Source organism: Pavona decussata, unplaced genomic scaffold (genome assembly GCF_977016875.1).
Source record: "Pavona decussata unplaced genomic scaffold, jaPavDecu1.1 SCAFFOLD_602, whole genome shotgun sequence".
Taxonomy (NCBI): domain Eukaryota; kingdom Metazoa; phylum Cnidaria; class Anthozoa; order Scleractinia; family Agariciidae; genus Pavona; species Pavona decussata.
In genome coordinates this window covers 3,345,425-3,367,814 of record NW_028145860.1, presented here as the reverse complement: position 1 = coordinate 3,367,814, position 22,390 = coordinate 3,345,425, and the positions used below count along the sequence as shown (strand labels likewise).

The following is a 22,390-nucleotide window of genomic DNA, read 5'->3' as shown; positions in this document are numbered from 1 at the left end:
TGATTTGATTGGTTGAACAAGACGAAAGTTGTCAAACATGTCAAAGCGAAGGCCAGCGAAGCATCAAAGTTAACAAACTTTGCATAGTTGGAATGTAACGCCAGCGCTTCTTCATAGTTTTCCCATTTAAAAATCAGGATGGAAAATTAAAATATTCAGTGAAATCCGGTGGATTTCTGGCTCATGAAAATCTGACTGTAAATATCAAAAATCTCACGACAGAAAGGAAATTTTAGATTTCATTTTATTTCACCTAAATGACCCCTTTGGTGAACTATTTTCAAAAATCACGATTAAAAGGTCCAACGCTCTTGCGTTTTTCTAAAAATTAGAAAATTTGAATTTATGGCTTCACGCCCGATTCAGCCCCCCGAAAAAATCGTGCATCTTTAGCAGGCTTGCACACAACAACGAGAACTACTCCCGTTTTTCTATCTCGGCTGCAAGTAAATCTTTCTATTATCTCGCGTTGTGAAAAATGAAGTCGCAAGTCATATTTTTTTCCATTCCAGCCTGTAGAACGGGTTTTTCGACTCGAGCGGCCCCATCAGGTACTCCTGCAAAAGCATAGCGAACATAAATGCGAAATTTCCTTTGACACTCAACAGCTCACTTTGAAAAAGAGAGCCAACCAGGGTTGAAACTACTCTTGGATTCAACTACGGGATCAGTTGTGGGGACACCTCAAGGGCGCGCCCTCTAATTGCACAAACTTTGCCTTGAAGGGAAACGTTTTCTTGTGGCGAAGCTACCAAAGATATAATGTTAATCGTTGAGAAATTCTTCCCTCGAGTTTTTACTTAAAAAATTGCTGATTTATTACTGCTCATTAAGATTAAAGGCTTCTTTGGGATATTAAACTGCAAAATTTGACTCATATAGTTTCCTTGCAGATGCGATTCTGCACGCCTAAACACCCCCTAAAAAATATCCCATTCAATTAAATGGGCGTTCACTCTTGCCCCCAGGCTGGCACACCTATTCAAAGTGGGCCATTAAAAATCGCATTATTTTACATTCATGGATGAAGTAAAATTACTCTATACAGTAAACGAGTTGTACCTCGTTCAAATGCTCTCGCTTAGGGTGACAATAAAAGTACCTTCTAAGTAGAAGGCCTGTTTATGGGGGAGGGTGAAAATGTAGTGTGTGTGGAACCAAGCGTCTGCTTATGAAAGCATTAAAGTAGAGTTTATACACGGCTGGGAGCATGACTGAGAGTCCAAATAGGACAAGTCTGCACACAGAGGTGCCTCTTAGCATATGTTAGACTGTGCAATGTGGGACTTTGGAAGATAAATTGTGCAGTAGGGACTTTTATGTTAACAATGTAACTGGAATCTCTGAAAGTCTAATGACAGTCTTGTTTAATTTTCAAGAGTTTATAATATACATACATACACTTCTTTCTCTTACCAAGTGCAAAAATGTTAAAATAGTTCTCTTTATATGTACAGAAATAAACAGTCAAAGTGTATGATATGTACAGGAATTTCAACCAAATGAATTTTACTTAGCAATTATGTGTTTTTTTTGTTAAATAATGATTAGCAAAATTAATGTTCGTCCATATGTAAATAAGATATTGCAATTTTATCAGCAAATAAAGACGCAATTTTTGGACCTTGGTTTGATGCTTACATGAATTACCCCCATTATTAAATAATATTTAATTCCCGACAAACCCAATGCCTAAGGTCACAGAACTAGTTTTCATTAACCACCATCGTGACAACTGTTATATTTTTACACATACTGTGAAATTAGTCTGGTGAAATGGAAGCAAATTAAATTTAGAACTTTCCTTACTATTAGCATATTACTTTGTTATGCCCAGGTTATATTCGCGTGTCTGGAATAAAGAATTCAACACCCTCTAAATTGTCAACTAAATGATGTAATTTTTGCTTAAATAACTGACTTTTTCAAGACATAAACCATAACTTTGACGACATAATCTTGACACCTATGATGACATAATTCAAAGTTACACCATCAAAAACTAACTACATTTTTGATGAAACACCATGTTAACCCGATGAATTTTTTTTCAATAAAGTCACTTGCATTATTATGTGCAAATTTTGTCTAAAATATTAACTCATTTAAATTACTGGGAAGTGACACTGTCTCGATAATTTCCGTTGCTAAGCTGAGATAAATAATTTCAACAGTGCTGTGATACGATATACTTCCATTTAAAACCCCCAAAATGAAGCTGGAATCAAATTCTCAGCAAAATTTTAACTCATTTTACAGTAAGGACAAATGCAATACTTAAATAAATGTATTTCGATTGCACTACAATAAAATTATTAATCAGGCTGACTTGCATGCAGGGGTATCATCCATTCACTGTTTTAATGTTTAAGTAAAAAGTTAGTAGATAAAGATTTAATTTCTCTCAAAAGCAATTATAGAAATTTAGGCATGCAGATAATGGGAAAAGAGGAATTGAACACCATCTAAAACCTCACAAAATGAAAGGAAGTTTTAAATGATCAACAGTGGTACAATTCTTACTCACTTTTCCATTTTTTGTTTTTACCCTCATTGCCAAAGATTTCCTAAGGAGTACTTCCCTAAACAGGGAATAAAGACGTACCACAAGCTGAAGGCAACAGTTTTGTACCACTTAAGTCTAAAATAGGGTGTGGGTTCCATTAATCCCCCACCCCCCTCCAATTCCAACTGGATGTGTCTGTAATCAAAAACACAAGTTGGGACGACACCCCATGGAACATTCCACTAGGCCAGTAAACCAATGCCAGACTTATCAAAGTTTAGGGAGTCAGCATTGAGTAGCATAGGAATTGGGTACAACTTGGTTATTACCGGTATTAAAGTTACTTGATCAGTGGGGCCTGAATCAGGCTCAGTGTCAACAGTGTATTCCAGTGTACAGTTAGTTACTGAAAGTAGCTCAGCCTTGCAGCCTTGCCTGTTTTCCCAAGCTTGCAGTGTCTAGTTAGCTAAACAGGCAGGCAATATTGACTTCATGTACAATTAAATTCTCTCAAAATTAGTGAGTCAGGAGAATAAGTTACAGTATCATTAGATTGAAAGGTCATACCAAAAAGGATTGCATTCCTTAACTAATTAACATACTTCAACCTTGGACTGCACGATAACCAATATAGCTCTTTAACTCTAAAAACCCATTATTAATTCTCGAGACTTTTATCAGATTTTAAAATGGTTTCTTGCGTCATTGCTTCTGATGATTCCAGGTTTTCGTCTTGGATTTCTTCTAGAATTCTAATTAAGTTCTTCAGTCCAAACAGATAGCCAGTGTCAGGACCAGTGCGCATGCGATCCCCTGAGAATCCACCATATGTTGTGTGCGCAAAATCAATCATTCGCACATCCACTTTGCCTGATCGATGGTTGCCAAAATTGCCGCTTTTGTTTAGGCAAGGTGAGCTGAAACTTCGGATCACATCCTTTCTTTTCAAAGACTCCTGGTCCTTTTCAAAAGAACCAGAGCTGCTGGACAACTCATCACACTCTTTTTCCACATCTCCTTCGTACATGAGAAGCAAAGAGCTTGAGTAGAAACGGAACGAATTTTGCTTCTCGATAACTTTGTACAGCTTTCGTAGCTTGTACAGAAATGGTTCTATTAACTCTGTTCTAAACTGATGTCCATTGTGAAGGAAAGTAACAAGTTCTTCTCGAAAACCTTTCTCACATAACTTCATACCATAGTATTTGTTCCGACACATAAACCTTCCTGAACTGCGCTTATAAACCTACAAAGATAACATTGTTGTTGTTACATTCAGAATGTAATATATAAATCTGAGTGCTGAATAAAACTTGGGGAAAACAGGGAAATTTCATTTCCCCTTTGAAATGATTATACGCAAACACACTACCCCTCCCTAAAGGAAAAAAAAATGGAAAATAGAAATTTGGTCTTGATTAGCAAACAAAAACAAACATGCACTTTTGTTTTGTTTCAATCTGTCACCTGAGAACTTTTCCAGAATAAAAAATTTTCTTTGATGTTATTCAGTTTCCAGGACACTGTTAGATGAATTGAACGATTTTATTTCCATATCAGAGAAAACAAACAAGCCTTTTTTTTATCTTATTTCCTTGTGCAGAATGAAAAAAATAATAACAAAAACACAGAAATCATGTATCAAAGTCAAACAGAAATTTCTCTCAACACTTGCATAAAACTTCAGCAAGTAAGGTAGTGAAGTCATATGGGGTGGGGGGAGAAGAGCAGCATATATTAAAACCCTTTAAGCCCTAACAGTGATCAGCATCAAATTTCTCCTTGCAATATCAATGCTTATTCAACCCCTGAGGTCATGAAAATTAAGGATATGATCACCCAAGGTGAATTTTCTTGATATTACAACAATTTCGCCCCAGTACTTTTATAAGAAAAGTATAGGGCAAAAATACGAGAATTTGTTCTTTGATGTTAGGGGTTTAAGGGTTAAAATTTACCCTCAGCCTGTGTCCCAGTAAAGAAATAGGCCCTTGATATTCCAAATACTTAATCTTACTTCCATGGCATGAATTTAATTCCTAAAGTGGTGTAGCAATTTCATGACCTCAGTGTACTTCAATCAAAGATACTTGGGTATCAAAGTGGTGATGAGTGAAGACTTTGGGGTTGATTTTCCAAATGTTATAGCAAGCTGCCTTACCTGCATCCCACATGCTCGGATTCCAAGAGTCTTTGAAGTAGTTTTCTCTGCTTTAGCTATTTGTCTGTCCCTTTTTTCACTAGTTGCATCATCTCCATGATGTCGTGTTCCCATTTTTAAGTCCAGAATACAAGGAGATGAAAATTTATATGCCACATTCTCCAAAACAATAAATTCTACTCAAAGTTAAGGCTTGCAGACAAGGCAATTTCATCAGTAAGTAAAGTTTGCTCCATCAATTTATGGTTAAAAGTCGTTCCTTACACGGAACATTAATGTTATTAATTAATTAATTAATTACACGGAATGCCCTGCAGGGCAGGCTGTGTCTAGGTTTCGGTTGGGTATCTTTTTTTTGTTCGTCGTAGTCACAAATCGACAAATTAATTTATGCATTAAAACATGTCCTCCCCTAGTAGGGATGTATTGTTCTGATTGTTTTTAACAGAAGCGGCCCAATCAAAATCTATTATTTAGGCACATATCACGAGAGAGGGGACCCAATCATCCCTTCCTGTGTGACGTCAAATCATCATTTGATTTATTCATTAAACCTACATTAAATTCTGCCCTCTCTCAGAAGGGATCTTTTGTTCTGATTGTCCTCAACAAAAGCGGCCCAATCAAAATCCATTATCGGTGCGTATATCACGAGGGAGGGGGCCCACTTATCTCTACCTGTGTGAAGTCAAAGCAAGTCATCATTTCGAAAGGTTCTTTTTGTTCAATGGCGGCCACATGTATGAATTTAAGACTCCGATCTGCCGTTTTCAGAGAGAAAACAAACCTTTTTCAAGCAGTAAATCGAAATAATAACTTCTAGGTAGTACTCGACAGTTGAAACGGTGGGAAAAGAGAGTGTTTACAGCGAAGAAATTCCGCTTTCAAAAACAGATTGAATAATCAACGCGAAGGATTAGAGCTAGAGGAGGCCAGACCAGTTTAGCGGGGTCATAACGTTATTGCAGAGTTATTTCTGGTATGATTCCTAGTTACACAACGATAAGTATCACGCAATATATCTGAATAAAACTATTCAGACAATTATTTCAATTGCCAAGGGAGGATAGTTTTTAAATATCTGCGAAACATACAATGGGGAATAATTGGGGCTACATTAAGCATTCCGTGTTAATGCCATTAGCCGGGCATCTTGTTAATAATGGTACAGTAATTGAACTGAGTGGAGTGCAATTTGGTCTGAAATCATACATGTGATTTCAAAATCGGACGAGCACGCAGCACGAGTTTCGATTTGAAATCACAAGACAGTATAATGTCAGACCAAAATTGCACAACACGAAGTTTAATTACCACTTTATTACACCTAGTTTGAAATCACACAGTTTTATTGTCAATATTAACCTTATATTTTTGTTATTTCATTTCAATTTTGATGGGCTAAAAAAAGGAGGCGATTTAGAGCAAAAAACAGTACAATTTGAAAATTGCACTTTTAAGAGCCAATCAGATTGCAAGGATCACCAGTGATTTCAAAACGGGTGTAAAAAATTAATTAATGTAATGTATAAGAAGTTGAGATATCTTGGGCTCTCAGAAGCCAATTTCTAGAACAAACCCTGACAGAGCTATCCAAGATAACCTCAAAGAGGTTCACAAGTATCTACTGTAAACTATGATAATACAGGAAATTAAAGGTGGTAGAAGGATACTATGTGTTCTTGAAGATGAACCCAGTGCTCTCATTTTGTTTAGTTCCTCTTTATGACAGTGTAAACTCCAAGGATTTGCAACTGCACTCCCTAAATAGTCACAACAACAAAATACATACATGGATTTATGAGCATATACGCAGTTACTTCAACTAACGTTGCTGGATGTTAACCCTTTAAGCCCCAGTGGTGACCAAGATCTGATTTCTCCTTACATGTCACTGCTTGATTAAACATTTAAGTCAAGAGAATAAAGGAAACAATCGCCAAAGATGAAATACCTTAATTTTTTAGACAAAATCTTCCAAATAGTAGCATAAGAAATATATGGAGGACGGTGATTAGAAAATACACGTTAATATTGGGGCTAAAAGGGTTAAAGACTCAAGCTTGCGCAACAAGACTGAAAGGTAGAATGTTTGTTGATGTTTGTAACTTTCGATATGTTTTTTATCAACTGAATAACGATTATTATTATTATATTATTATTCTTATGGGTAGCTAAAAATCTTGTCATTTTGCTGTATTTTTACAGTTGGCAGTACCATAGGATGGGAGAAAATACCATTAACATTTGCCCTTGTGATTTATTTTCTGTAGAGATGAGCCATTAATGAGTTTGGTAAAGTTATTGACAATTTACTCATGTCACCCTACAGTGTTGTCACACACGCTTTTTGACAACGTTAATTGAAATAGCAACTTACAACGTACTACTACAGCTCTCTCTTACTGTCCACCAACAAGTGCCGAGTGGTTTCAAAAATAGAAATGGATGCAACACATATAGCGCTTTCTGTTTGGCAGAAATGATCGGCCAGTCTGTAAATCGAATGAGTCATTTTGAAGGGTTGGTGCTGCAAAATCTTGAAATCTAATCACTTTGAAAATGGTATGCATGGTTTTGAAGAAATTCAAAGGACTACGATAAATAGTATAATGTCTTTTGTTTGACCATATTCAAGTCGGCGTAGTTCTAGAGCTCAAGCGCTTTGAATAAGTGCCACATTCTTGCCGAGGGATGCAGTGCATAATAGGGGGACAGTATTTAAGAGCAGCTTTTTCAAGTAAACATATTGGTAACGAACTGTAGCTAATAGGAAGTAAGATCACTGGCTGACAACACATACTGTATTGATTGGGCTAAAGGGTGGCATCCAACTTGCAATGAACTGAACTACTGATATAAAGTGCAGGCTTGCCCTGGAGGGATTTATCTAAACATCCTTTCAATCACTACACAGATGGACATAGTTACAATGCACAGCAGTTTGTTAGCACACAAAAATGTAATACCACTAGGGTTGTTCCTTCTGGCATTAGAGCTTGTGTAGTTCCCATTGTCAGGCCACCCGTGGGAGGCATTATCTAAAGAAGTAAAACATATGGTTTGTTCTAAAGACCAAAAAGGCCTGCACGATGGCTTCCTTGTCTCAACCAAGTCTCTTCCCAACAATAAAAAAATGTATCATATGATTCCAATATAGTGTTATAGCGATGGCAGCAAATTCTCATGGGATTTGCATAAAAAACTTGAAATTTGAAAAAAAAGTCATCAGGACAAATCCTTCTGAAATTATGACGGTGTGTTAAGCTTTTCTGGCAGCATAATTTCTCTACATTCTAAAGTAAACTTTTAGCTTTTCTTGTATATCCCTTGGTGTACACAATTTGCTGTCTGTTTGGAGACAATAAGCCCCTGTTGAAGAGTAAGACCTGTACAAACCTGCTGAATGTTCTGGCATATCTCCTGCCTCAAATAAACCATCCATTCTAGTGCTTACTAATTCTAATTTTCCACTGCGAAGCCGGACCCTGAAAGAAACAAAAACATAATCCAAGCATTAACAAAAACTAAATGTGTCATCTATTTTCTTACAATAACTGTCAAAATTCCTGCCACTGATTGGCTAGTAGCTATTGTCTATAAGAGTACAGACAATAAAAATCACGTCAAGTGTAACGCATGCCCTTTCTCAATGGAAAATAAAGCCAATTTTGCTTGTAATTTTTCCAAGTTATTGAAAAATACAAATTGACGTTAGTTTTCTATGGTCTATACTCTTACAGACCATAAAATGACCCCATAAAATGTTCAAAACTTGGTAGTGAAACCACGAGCTGTTCAACTTGAGTTTTGAACATTTTATGGCGTCATTGTATGGACTATAAGGGTATAGACCACAAAAAAAACTGCCCTTGATTTGTTTACAAATGGAGGCCCTTTGATTATTCTTTCACATATATGTTAATTACCCCTACTAACCTCACTTTAAAGTATCATATGCTGTTTTATCTAAAACCACAATGCCACTTTCCTTGTCTTTGCCTTCCCTTACAATATCTCTGTTCTTCATAAAAATTCTATGGAATTTTGCACATGCTAAAGAGGCTAGTAAGCGGCTGCCATTCATAAAAAACGTCTGTTAAATCAAATTCCAAATTACATCACACTGCATGAGACAATCTAATGAATTTGAGGACAGCTTAAAACAGAATGCCAGTGAATAAACCACCCAATATATCATAGATAGTCTCTACTAATTATTAGTTATATATACACAAAAAGAAATTAACTCACATAAAAAATTTGCAAAACAATACCTGTGTGGTCCTTTCTCTACTGTTTCCACTCTACCGATGCGTCGGGACCTCCGCTGAGGTGAGCCCCCAACTTCCTCCGTACTACTGCTGTCGCTATCTGAACTAGATGTGCAATATTTAGCTGAACCTTCTTTATTTTGACATTCTAAGGCCAACTTGTCTGGATGAGCAGTAAGATGAATGTAGCCATCTTCATCCTCCTTAAAACTCACGTAAACCACACCTACATGGAAAAAGTTGACAGACAGAAATATGTTAATGATGTAAAATTAACAGAAGGCTTAACAAGGTTAAAAAGAGAAAAGTATTACTGACAGTACATATGGAGTTTCGGTCCCGTAATAAGCCAGAAGCCCAGAGTATATAGGTGGGATCCAATTATGAAAGGACTTTGTTTCCAACCATATAGGATTAGGTCTGTTAACTTATGTTAACAACCTCAGCACCTTCAGCCAAGAGGCTAAATAGAGCTCTTCCTTTCTCAGTGAAAAAATATTTACACAAAACTGTTTTAGTAAAATATTGAAATTACTCCACTTAATAAATAAAAAATATAATGCAATGGGAATATTCTGTTCTGTATTTTATGTCCTTGTTTGTCAATAATTTTTCCCTTTCGTGTAAAAACGGAAATAAATTCACCTAAATACAGTGTATGAAGTAATAGCATGCACAATCCCACTTTCTACTGACAAAGGTCAAGGACCAGAAATGTGACACAGTCACCAAGACCTTGATAAAGCAACCAAAAATATGTATGACACACAAAAGAAGGGATTTTTAATGTCCATCTGTAACAATTGGAGTTCAATCGAGGTTTAGTTTCAGGCTTGATATGAATGGTCCGAGACCTTAAATTTTTTGGTCCTGGTATAAAACAAGAATGACTGGATTCCAATACCCCAGATTGTGACTCGGGTTACAAAATCCCATGAGGCATGCATAAATGACAAGTCATATGACCAATATTGCAAATGAAAAACAATACATTTGCATTTGACAACAAATTCAACTTTCATGCAAGCATAGTTCTGAGTTTTCGTTGGACGATTTAGAACAAGAATCTGCTTTCTTTGGGCCCAGTTTAATCAAAAGATTACCACACATTAAATTTTTAGAGGTCTTAAATTTTTTAATCCATGCAATCCACTCCGACCACAAAAATGATGCTTCTGACCACTAGAAGGCAGAACATAATTTTTTAAAATAAATCTGTAGCAAGAAATTATGGCAAAAAAATGGGTCCACAAAGCATCAAATCTCTCCTTGCTTCCTGTTATTAATAAAGAAAAATGCCGTCTTTTTCTAAGGGAAGCAACGATGCTTAATAAAATGGGAATCACCGGAAAAACATCAGCTGCAAGTCCGCATAAATTATTTTAATAATCAAAATTCTTCTTCAGTTCTGAAATATACAGAAGTAAGTTTTCGTTAATCAAGACTCAGCTCAATCCAAAATCGAAAGAATGAGCAGTAAAAAAAAAAGCTATGGAAAAATGTGAAGGGTGGACAAACAAACCATGCACTCTGTCCGCGGTTGAATGAAAATGACCCTCGTACACGCGAATCGTCGCAATAAGTTCGTTGTCAACTTCAAGTTACTTTACGGCGATTGCTGGGCAAAGAATTCCTCGCTCAGTAACCCAGATAAACATGATATTTATCCAAAAGCGAATAAGTAACTGGACCAGGTTCAAACACACCACGGGGATGCGATCTTGGCGGAAACACCGAATGACATAACATAATATAGATCAAAACAACATGCAAACGAGCCAAATATCCTTCAGCAAAACAGTCTTGATAGCACCAGCGGCGAAGAAGACTTAGCATGTACAGTATAAAAATTTGTATATTTTGTGCTCTTTGAAAACATCGCCGCACTTACAACGCCAAGTACATAACTTGCTTAAGCTTAAGTCTTAAATCTTACAAGAAACGTAAGCCAGCTTACGGTTCCCAATGTTTGAAGTACGTAGACCTAACAAAATTTAACACAATTTTCCAACCGAGTAAGCATCAGAAACCATCTGTGCACGAAAGGAAGCTATGAAGGACAAGCGTTCAGTGCTCAGAAATTGAGGCATCTACAAGTTTACTGCATACGAAATATATAAGCTTAAGGAGTGCCTTAAACTAAGCCAGGATTGTCAGAAAAGTGTGCTTACCTCTGAACTCCGGGGTAAACGGTCGCATCTCTGAAGGCTCTTCTTCATAGAAACGATGTTCCCTTTGGTTTAAAGGCTTGCAAACAGAAACATCATCAAATTTCATCATTGAAGAATGGCCGCCAACTTGATGGACAAACGGTTCTAAAGGGACGAAATCTTGTTTCGTAACTCGGCCCGGCATAACCGCCATGAAACAATCTCCCTTTAATAGCAAAGACAAAATTACGTACAAAACTGCTTCACACAACACTATGTTTCTTTATCAATACTAAAAAACCGTTCAGGGTTTACTAAAAGATGAAAGGAATTGCAAAGGACGACAATTTCCTACTTAGTTGTCAAGGGATTTCATACAACAATACCAACATGAAAATCGTCGTAACAATTTTCCACTTATCGGCCGAGTCCTCCCTTTGCCAGCATGACGTCATCTAAGTAATCACGTGAGTCAAATACTTTAATTTGATTGGTTAGTCGCAAAAAAAGTCCTCCACGTTCTTTAACGCCTTCCACGCAAGAAACTAGATTCCGTGCTTGTTTCCTTGTTAGGTATTTCTACAATTTTAGCCAATGCTCTACTCGTTAAGGATTCCATTAAGACGCTGCAAGTGGCTTTTGATATCGATGGTTCTATGTGCTGTGTATATTCAAATTAAAATAGTCAATACCTATCAAGACCTATCAAGAATTATTTTACGGGGCTTCACAGTTGAGCGCGTACAACGCGCGTGGTTGCACGTGACCTTGGCACGCAAGATCGGAAGGGAGGGTGGGGAGTATGTCAAGTTTCCCAGTATAGCTGGGGTCAAGACTTACTGAATTTAATAGTGATTCAAATAAATTTATGATGGTTTGCTAATAGTTTTTACGCTGCCCATTTGATTCAAGGCAGAATTTGCCTAATGTAGCCCTTGAATAGAAACAGGCAGTGTAAAAATTAGACCCATCAAGACTTGAATACGCACTTCAGTTCATCTTCATTTTAATTCTTTGAAACAATCACGGTGAGGGGACTTTAAGCAGCCACAACGGCAATGCTAACGAAAACACCACTTCGTGTTAGTTGCACGACTCGCGATTCTTCTAATTCCGGCTTCAACTTGTAAAATAGGGGCGAACTGTTGCATTAAGGTGATTCCATTGAATTGCATTGCGCATCCTTGCTGCGCATAATTTTTCGCGTCATTTAGCATAAATGGTCCTTTTCTTTCTAAACGAGCACGGTGATCCCCACTTTTTAATGAATCAATTTAATAAATCGCGATTTAAAGAAAAGTCTAACACTCTACTTTGAGATTTTTTTGTTTGAATGCTTTAAAAAGCACGTATTTAGGTAGTGCTGCTTACGTGCATACGCAGCAAAATCTTTAATTTCTTTCATAATCTTAATTACAGTTCAATGAAAATAGTTTGTTGTGTAAGATTAAAGTAAATTCTGTTGAACTTAATGCAAAAAAATAATTTTTCTAGAAATGATAGTTCCCTTTTCTGATTACTAGCGTTCCTAATATAAACGTCGTGGGTCATCTATTTACTATAATAGCCATCCAGGTTGCACACAAACGAGCACGGTGACCCCCATTTTTTATTGCATTTTTGTAATGCTCATAACATAGTCATGAATTGGACCAAGTCTTAGACAATTTTAAATACTCCTTCTTTTTCAGCGGAATCACCTTAACAGACTAGCAGACTTCCCCAAGATTTTATCTGGTGTCTCACTGTTAAGAGGACAAATATTACAAGATAAACCATGTCATGTATACGCCCACTACTGTTGTAAGTAATTACGGGTGATCTTTAGAAAAGCTTCCTTAAGATCTTCGTACTTGATATTACCGAGACTTTGTAAACTGAGGATGCAAGGTAAATAAAACACTTCTGTTTGACAGGCCAATCCAAGTTTTATATTATAGTAGTTCAGTGGAACCTGTTCGATGATCACAAACAAAAAACGACCTGTTGAGCTCTGTACCTGTCCGTGTTACACAAGGTAATTTTTAAAGAGCTTTCCCTTGTAAGCTTGTACAAATATTTGATTCAAGCACAAGAAAAAACAATAGATTTAATTAAACACACCGGACAACTTGTTCCTAATCTCTTCTCGCTTTTCGATTTGGCCCACGAATCGCTTAATTGAGTCGTCATAAATCTAGCCGGTGCCACAAAAATCGACTTTGTGGGCCGGCCAAATACTAGCCTCCCATGCAGGCGTCCTTGGGTTACGTGGGGGAGGAAACGCTTGACGAACCCCTAAAGGACGTCTGCATGGGAGGCTATCTATACCCCAGGGCAAGAAGAAATTTAACTTCTTTTAGTGTGCTTGAGTGTTCATTTTTTTCCTATTCACTTTTTTTATCCTAATCTAATTATTATTTTTCGTTTATTAGAAATATTTATATATGAAGATAGATAATCCTGCCGATGACAGACTTATCAAGTTATTTTTAACAGTACACTGATTATCCAAGGTAGTCCGTTATATAAGCCTTATTGCCTTCCTGGGGCTAACTTGCCTCGTTAATATCGTATGTGTGTGTGTGTATAATGTGAGGCAAATCAATAAACTGAGCTGAAATGAGTTACGAATGGTTTGACCCGGTACTCGGCGATCGTCCAGTGATCATAATACGTTATGGATAAGGGGATGCTGAAATTGCTTTCGTGCAAACAGAAAATATAAGAAGTGTGTTTTATTGATGCCGATCTGACTCGTAGTGTTGTCAACTTTATTTTAATTGACCCGTAATTTCTGACAATAACCGTGGCAGTGTTTCTGTAATTCAAATTCAATGTCAGCTTATTTGATGGGATTTTCCTGTTTTATATAAATAACATTAATTGACAGTTGTGCAGCCTGGTAGGCAGGTCTGCCCCTCCATTAACCTTGGCCAATACTTTCTGATAGGTTAAGGTTAGGAAGAACACTTTACCATTACCCCATTCTTATTGGTTACCCTTGAATTTATTTCCAGTAACCACAGATGTAGTTGCTCTCCGTTGGTGTGATTTTATAAACCATACTGCTTATTGTTTAAGCGAGGAACACGCTTTCCCCTTCCTTTCCCCCCCCCCCCCCCCCCCTCTCACCCCGCCCCGAAAAGCCTGATACTCAGGCTATTATACACGAGTCATAGGCAAACATGGCAACATGGCTCGTCAGGACCGGACCGGGCAAGTTATTTACTGATAGCTGAGAAATAAGATTAGGCCTAAAATGGAGCCCTGAGGTATTCCGGAGCTGACAGGTTAAGTATCAGAGTATCAGAGGTTTCACCCAGCATGAACTGCTACACGTTGGTAACGACCCATCAGGTAAGAGCTAAACCCCTGCAAGAGGCTGCCTCCAAAACCGAACTCCCGCAAACTTTTGCAGTAGGCAGCCGTTGTTTACCTTATCGAAGGCCTTAGGTATATCCATGGCCCGCCATATAGATCATATCCACCTGTTCATTGTTGGCGATTCCATAATTAAAGGTCTCCGAAGAGACCTATTGAGCCGCGCAGCGAAGTGACGTGTGACAGTCCGAAGCTTCCTTGCTGCTACAGTTGGTGACATGAAGCATTATTTACAGCCTTCCCTGCAACTTAAACCTAGCGAAATTGTACTCCATGTTGGTACCAATGACCTTAAGGATCACTCGTCACGTGTTGTTGCTGAACAGATTGTCGACTTAGGAAACCTAATTTCGTCTTCCTCTCCAGCCACTAAAGTCACCATCTCGGCTTTGACACGGCGCTATGACGAGGAGTGTCTTGGTAAAAAGGTAACCGACTGTAACAAAGTCATCAAATCCTTTTGTAACCAAAATGGATGGGGTTTTATTAAACACCCAAACATTGATGAAACATGCGTAAACAATCAGAAGCTCCATCTCAACAAGAAGGGCATCGCCATTTTAGCAAGTAATTTAGTTAATCATATCGTCCATTGATTTAATCTTCATTCATCATCTGTGGGGGCGACTTCTGATTTTCTCTTAACGCCACCTAGTTCCCGGTGCAATCTAGACTCTATAATTCCTAAGGGCCGCGGATTTAAAATGGCTAGCTTAAATATTATAAGTCTACTGAAACATTTAGATGAACTTCCGGTTCTTTTAAATTATAATTGTATTGATTTGCTGGCTATCAATGAGACAAGACTAGACGGTAGTATCTCTGACCAGGAAGTAAAAGTTGAGGGCTATGACGTGATCCGTTGTGACAGGACTGTTAATGGTAGATTTGGTGGGGGTGTTTGCTTTTATATTCGTTCGGACATAAATTACGTTGTCCGCGAGGATTTGGATGATCACCTCCTGGAAATCTTATCCATAGAAATTCGTAAGCCTAACTCAAAACCTTTTGTGGTCACTTCGTGGTACAGACCGCCAAACTCTTCTCCTGATCTTTTTCCGCATCTTGATACTGTGTTAGGAAGACTAGATTCTGAACATGTTGAACGTTATCTTATTGGTGACATGAACTGTAATTTACTATCTAGTGATAATATTCACACAAGGGCCCTCTTGAACATTACCGAAATGTATGGTTTGAAACAATTAATTGATGAGCCCACTCGAATCACACCTTCATCAAGCACCTTAATTGATCTTATTTTACTAGTCATCAAGACAATATTATCTGTTCTGGGGTGTCTCACGTTGGGATACTCACGGCGATCACAGCTTAGTCTATGCATGCCGTAAAATTTCAATTCCCGTTTGTTCAAAAGGAATTAACTTAATTAATTATAGGCAATTTAAACACTTTAACTCTACTAATTTCCGAAACGACATTTTGACACAATCGTGGGATGATATTAAGGAATTTTACGACCCCAATGATATGTGGAAAAAATGGAAAGATCTATTTATAAGTGTTTGCGATAGACATGCCCCATTGAAGACTAAACGCACACGTCCCTATAAGTCTCCTTGGATTACTACCGTACTGAAAAAGCGGATGAACTTCAGAGACCGGCTTAAGAGGAAAGCTATTAAAACCAGAGATCCGTCCACGTGGAACCAGTTTCGAAAAACGAAAAACCAAGTAAATCGGGAAATCAAGTCTGCTAAAAAGGCCTGCTATGAAACTGTCTTCAATAGTTGCCTTAAAGATCAACGTAAAACCTGGAAAACGGTCAACGAATTGACATCTCGCAAATCAAATAAAACTGTCATAAATGAAATACAATACCAAGGGCATAAATCGAAGAGTCAAGCAGACGACGCTGAATTATTAAATACTTTCTTTACTGAAATTGGACCTAACCTTAGCCGACATGTTGAGAATGTTGATACCACCTATGAAGAATTTATTTGTGCAACTGACAAGGAGTTCGTCTTTGAGGAAACATCATCGGCACATATTTTTTCTCTGCTCTCAAAACTTTGTAAGTCTAAGGCTACAGAACTGGATAATATTTCAGCTAAATTGTTAAGGGAGTGCCCAGATTCTCACACTTATATATTTAACCAATCCCTGTTAACTGGTATTTTTCCTGATGAGTGGAAGTCTACTAGGGTTACCCCATTGTATAAAAATTCTGGAAAACGCAATGATCCCACAAACTATCGACCAATATCAGTAATCCCAGTTGTGGCTAAAATATTTGAACGGGTTGTGTATGACCAGTTATACCACTATCTTACTGAAAACTGTAATCTTTCTCGGTATCAATCCGGATTTCGTTCTTTACACTCTACGGTTACTGCGTTACTCGAAGCTACGGATACTTGGGCCATGAATATTGATCGCGGTTTCGTCAATGCCGTTGTTTTTCTAGACTTAAAAAAGGCTTTCGACACCGTCGACAACAATATTCTATTAACAAAATTGCAATTCTATGGAATACGCGGTCTCTGTCACAAATGGTTTACGTCATATTTAAGCAATCGCACTCAAACTTGTCTAATGAACTCCTTTATGTCCACTCCAAAATTAGTTAAATGTGGTGTCCCCCAAGGAACAATTCTAGGACCCTTACTTTTCCTATTATATATTAATGACCTGCCTAATTGTCTGTATTTTTCACAACCAAGAATGTATGCAGATGACACCAGCCTCACCTTCGCTAGCGCAGATTTAAAACATATCGATGACTGCCTGAACTATGATTTAAACAGGGTGTATACATGGCTATCTGCAAATAAACTGGCCTTGAATTTAACAAAAACTGAATTCATGTTAGTTGCGTCGAGACAGAAGTTATCAACATTTCCTGAAATTCCTTCTTTCAGTATAAATGACCATCCAATGGAGCAGGTGTCATCCACGAAATCTCTTGGTGTGCACATCGACCAAAACATGAACTGGGAATGTCATGTACAGAACATTTGTAAAAAGATTGCTTCTGCTTTGGGCGCAATTAAGCGAATAAGACATCTTATACCTTTTAACATATTAATTAATGTATATGACGCCCTAGTTCAACCACATTTTAATTACTGTAGTGTTGTTTGGGGCAACTGTGGCAGTGGTCTCTCTGAAAAGCTTCAGAAGCTCCAAAATCTTGCAGCCCCTATTTTAATGTGTTCCAATTATGACTCTAACATCGATGAATTGTTCCGGGCACTGGGTTGGCGTAAACTAAAATACCAAAGATTTGAATCAGCTGCTATTATGATGTACAAATCTTTACATGGAATGACCCCTGAATATCTGAGTTCTAGATTTGTTTCTCGAAACGACGTAACATCATATCGATTAAGGAATACTGAAAATAAATTGGCTCTTCCGCAGCCCCGCACCAATTATTTAAAGAAGAGTTTCTCTTACAGGGGAGCCGGGTTGTGGAACAGCCTATCTAGTGACCTTCGTGCAGCAACATCTTTACATAATTTTAAATTTAATCTACGTCACCACAGTTATGAATGAGTTTTAACACGGCATCCTTGTAAAGCAGCTTTTAGTATATGGTTAACAGTAGTTTAGGTTAGTTAGTTTAGTTAGGTATGATTTTGGTTATCTTTTATCTTTTATCTCTGAATGTATATCTCATATTTGCTGAAGGATTTACCGTGTCTAAATAAAGTTACCTTACCCTTAGTTTTCCGTCGTCTAGTAGGGCTAGGGAGCCCACGTGGTCCAAATCTTCCAAAAGGTTGGAGGTGGATGATTTCCCTCTAATGAATCCATGTTGACAATCTCTTACCACCTCGTACAGTCTATCTTTGAAGTATTAAATACTTTTTATCAAAACTTTGGATACCACCGCTTCCCGATGAAGGGGGGGGGGGGGGGGGTATCATGGGCGAAAACTGATGCGAAGTAGGAGTTAAACAGATTGGCTATTTCCCGAGGATTTTCAGCTGAAAATCATGTGACGGCGTACAATTACCTGGGTCAGTGGATGCACTGGCTAATATTGGCGTCTAGACTCGATCAGGAATTGTATGCGATTTGGAACAGCTTCAATATCGACAAAAAAAGCTTTGGGTTTGTACTGAGGTCGGACTCGACGGAACCGAAAAACTCATCACGGCTGTTCCACAGCATGCGCTTCACTGTTTTCCGCAAGTTTTTAAACTTCTCCCTTAGATGGCTCAAGGGAGATAGTTTCAGCTTTTGTCTTATAGATTCCTTTTTCTTGATCAAATTAAGTATGGTACCAGACATCCAAGGTATGGGATTCCACCTCTTAAGCCTCTTGGTCTGTATATAGTCAGAGACTGCTGCAAGAAACGTGTCTTTCCATTGATGTCAGTCAGTATTTATATCGTCATTGGCTATGATCGAAGAGAGGTTAATTGCTGACAGAGCTGTACAGAGACCCTCAAAGTCGCCTTTTGCATAATCGTAGTCAAATCTCAGAGTGTTTGGTGGGGCTTTTATAAAAGCGTTAAATTGGAAAATAATGACGCTATGGTCTGTAAAAAACCCGTATCTTTTGGAGGCAATATGACGGTTACATTGACACGGTTCAGAACGCTCGTGATTACAAGGTCAAGTATGTTGTTGCCACGAGTGGGGTTCAGTTTATTGATTTGTGCATGTTAAGAGGTAGTCATAAAGGCTAGTTCATTAACACCCGATGCGCTGTCAATGAATTCCCAGAGGATGTCTGGCAAATTACCATATTGTCGAATTGGTCACAAACTTCATGCAGAAAATTATATCGAATACACTATCCATCCAACTTGGATCTTCATTGGGTCACTGGGGCCCATAGCTAAAACAGAATAAAATTATTTGGCCAGTAAGCGTAGTAATTTCGGCAAAAATGATCTCAAGCTGTTGCAACTTCAGGTTTAAATTCTTTGACAGCTTTAAAGGAGGCTGTTTTGATTGCCATAAGAACTCCACCACCACCTCGATCAGACCAATCACTCCTAAATATTGTAAAAACAGAATGCATTATTTCAGAGTTGCTGATTTTTTGGTTCAACCATGTTTCATTGACGCATATAACGTCAGAGTTTTCGAAGCACACAAGGTCCTGGAGGCGAAGGAGGTTACACACCGATTGCCAGTTTGTTGTGCTTGTGATAACTTTTTAAGCTTCTGGTATTCATCACGAGGCAATTGATCTAATAGCAGTCGAAGCAGAAACCAGTTCAGAGTTAGGATTGATGTCACCAGACAACAGGAGGCAAAAGGTAGCATCTGAGTTGTTGTAGTAACAAACGTGGCGCATTTTCATTACATGACACTGTAATAAGTGTTGACTTAATAGCCAAAAACAGAAAAATAGCGTCGGCTTTCACAGAGCTCTTCGAGTGACGACCTTTTTCCCTTAACAATGTCAACAGAATGAAATAAGGTAAAAGGAGTTAAAGACTAGCGGTACCTCCAAGACTACAGGTCGTTTGACCACGAGTCATCCTTCTGGCATTATATCGTCTTAGCCCGTGCGCATGCTCAAACCTCAAAACGTACCACATGGAAGACAAATTGACTACATTGGCATATACTCGGCTGAATCTCAGTTTAAGTCAGTAAGGTGGAACTCAGGTGTCAACGAAAGGGATCTGTCTCATATATGGTCTAGGGGCCGACTTTTCTCTCCTCACTGTCGGGGACAACTTGTCCCCGACAGTGAGGGAGAGAAAAGTCGGCAAGGTATCGGATAGCATCGCAGGACCATCTCCAGCAGGCATAAGCGAACCGCGGGCCGAAATCTCGTGGTGCATCGTCATGGTACAACGCTCCGTCAAAGTGTCCAGAGGTACCGCTGTCGACTGTATTTTTCTCTCTTTTTCAGCCATTTTGATATTAGGCTTGCAAGACATCGTAGGGAAAGAAGCGTTTCATTCATGTCCCTTGTCATGTCCTTGTCAAATTGTCGACGGGTATTGTGTACTATTCATAGCCTTTAATCCAATTCTGCACATTAAACACGTTCCCTTGAAAATGTAACATCGAGAAATACATTTACGCCCAGGGGGGATTGCAGCTCTTAGGTGTGTAAGATCAAGGGTTTATTAACATAGTCTCTTGCCAATAATAATCTATTCATGTGAAAAAGGTTCAATACTTTTAGAGATATCCTTTCTGAGGCAAGTACCACCGTTCACTGTTGGAGGTCCGTAGCATGGTTACCATAGCAACACGATGTCAAGCAAAGTTGTCATCACAATCGCTGGTATCACCAAGGGATGATCTGACCATTGATACAAAAAGAATTTGTCTCCAACCAACAGGGAATGATTCAAATTTTGAGTGGAAGACCACCTTAAATTACCCTGCGAGCAGAGGCCCTTCGATCTTTTCTTATCTAGGAAGATCGAAGGGCCTCTGCTCGCAGCAGGAGCCGATGGGCTCCTGCTCGCAGGGTAACCTTAAATATGCCAAATTTAAAACCTTACAGGCAGAACATTGCACAGAATTTCAATGGAAAGTATTACTCAAACCTTTTGGCTCTTGAGATTTAGAACTTTGTCTGGATCGCTTTTTGTAGCATACTTACTTTCGGGAACGTTACGACTGCACTGAGGCCATAGAGGCGTGACCGTTTGCCAATATGGTCGTGGTGTGACAGCTCTGGTCGTTCAGCATATATGCCAAGCGGGGTCTGGACGAGACATCATTATTTGCTGCACACGACCAATATTTACTGATGGAATATCCTTTGTCATTGTAATTATGTTCGATTTCGGTGGCAGGTTTTTCGCGTTCCATACTCTTCAGTGATTTAGCCATACCTGCACCTAAAATCCTTCCCGTCAGTTTTAACAAAACTGTGAAATCAGTCACTCGATCGTCTTTCCAAAACTCCGCGTATTAAAAGGACCCCTGCCAACCTGTTTATGGAAAATTCATAAAGAATTTACTCAATTAGGGTGGACTGATGGAGTGTTAGGACTCGTCTCTGAAAAACACCAGTTTTCTTGCTAAACGTACTAAATTCAGTCAGTATATAGATAGCTGCAAGACTCTTAGTACCCTGTCTTGACAGTCACAGGGCAAGGTGAGCAAGCAGGGGAGGAAAGATTGCGTGACGAGCCAAAAGAGCGTCTGCGAGGGAGGCTAGGTGAACAAACGATGGAGTACAATCAACTCAGGAGTTTTATTGCTTCTCCATTTCTTTAGCTCGTTCTATCGACTTCCAAGAGAGGGATTGTTTGGGGATTGCTATTGCTAACAGTCCAAACAGCTTTAAAATGTAGCTCTGGGGTGGTGCAAATTTCGCTAACAATAGATAATCACGCCACATTTTCCAGTCACGATTTGATCGCGTGTTTTTGATTTAGGTAACTCATGAATAGTGAGGGGACCACTTGTACAAACAGCAGCAAAGTGTAGCCGGATCTTTGTGTAGATCAGGATCAGCAATGTTGAATAAAACGTAAAATTAAATGCAAGGCTGATCGGACAGACAGCTAAAATAATTTTATTGCCCAATATTTCGGTTAGACAATACTAACCTTCTTCAGGGGCGACAAAAAGCAGATTTCTTCATTGAGAACAAAGTCACTCGATTATACCATTTTAAATTTGGTTTACAAATGACCATCACCGGGAAGGGGTGGTGCAGAATTCCCTAAAAATCACGCCACACTGGCAGTCCTCGATTTGCTCGCGTGGCGAAGATGGGGTGTGGTCCATAACGATCACGCCACACGATTTGTTCACGTGTTTTAAAAAAGCGATTGTTTGCTATGCGAACAAATTTTCATGTTGTAAAAGTTAGAAAGGAGTTCTACTTTCTGCAACATGAAATTTTGTTATGCGCGGAGTTGCGTTGCAAATTGCGATTGTTTGTTGACCAACTTACAAATTGCAAGAAAATCATCCGTTGCCCTTATTACTTTGGCCTTATTTTGCCAAGAAAGTATGGATGTCTAACTGT

The 22,390-nt window shown here is 38.5% G+C and overlaps 1 protein-coding gene and 1 pseudogene across 3 annotated transcripts; one reads left to right on the top strand and one right to left on the bottom strand.

Moving 5' to 3' along the window:
* Positions 1-1,350: 1,350 nt before the first annotated feature.
* LOC146449422 (inositol hexakisphosphate kinase 1-like) lies at positions 1,351-11,535 on the bottom strand. Of its 3 annotated transcripts, none has more exons than XM_085101321.1 (8): positions 11,447-11,516; positions 11,113-11,317; positions 8,945-9,167; positions 8,067-8,155; positions 7,637-7,708; positions 6,341-6,430; positions 4,668-4,843; positions 1,351-3,752 (listed from the first exon to the last, which is right to left on the bottom strand). In XM_085101321.1, exons 2-8 carry the CDS (start codon positions 11,303-11,305, stop codon positions 3,165-3,167), a joined length of 1,431 nt encoding a protein of 476 aa, XP_084957447.1. In that variant the 5' UTR covers positions 11,306-11,317; positions 11,447-11,516; the 3' UTR covers positions 1,351-3,164. The 3 variants fall into 3 exon arrangements, with proteins under 3 accessions (XP_084957447.1, XP_084957448.1, XP_084957449.1); XM_085101322.1 differs by having other exon boundaries at positions 11,482-11,498; XM_085101323.1 differs by lacking the exon at positions 7,637-7,708 and having other exon boundaries at positions 11,113-11,535.
* Positions 11,536-14,672: 3,137 nt separating this feature from the next.
* Positions 14,673-18,138, top strand: LOC146449421 (uncharacterized; annotated as a pseudogene).
* Positions 18,139-22,390: the final 4,252 nt, after the last annotated feature.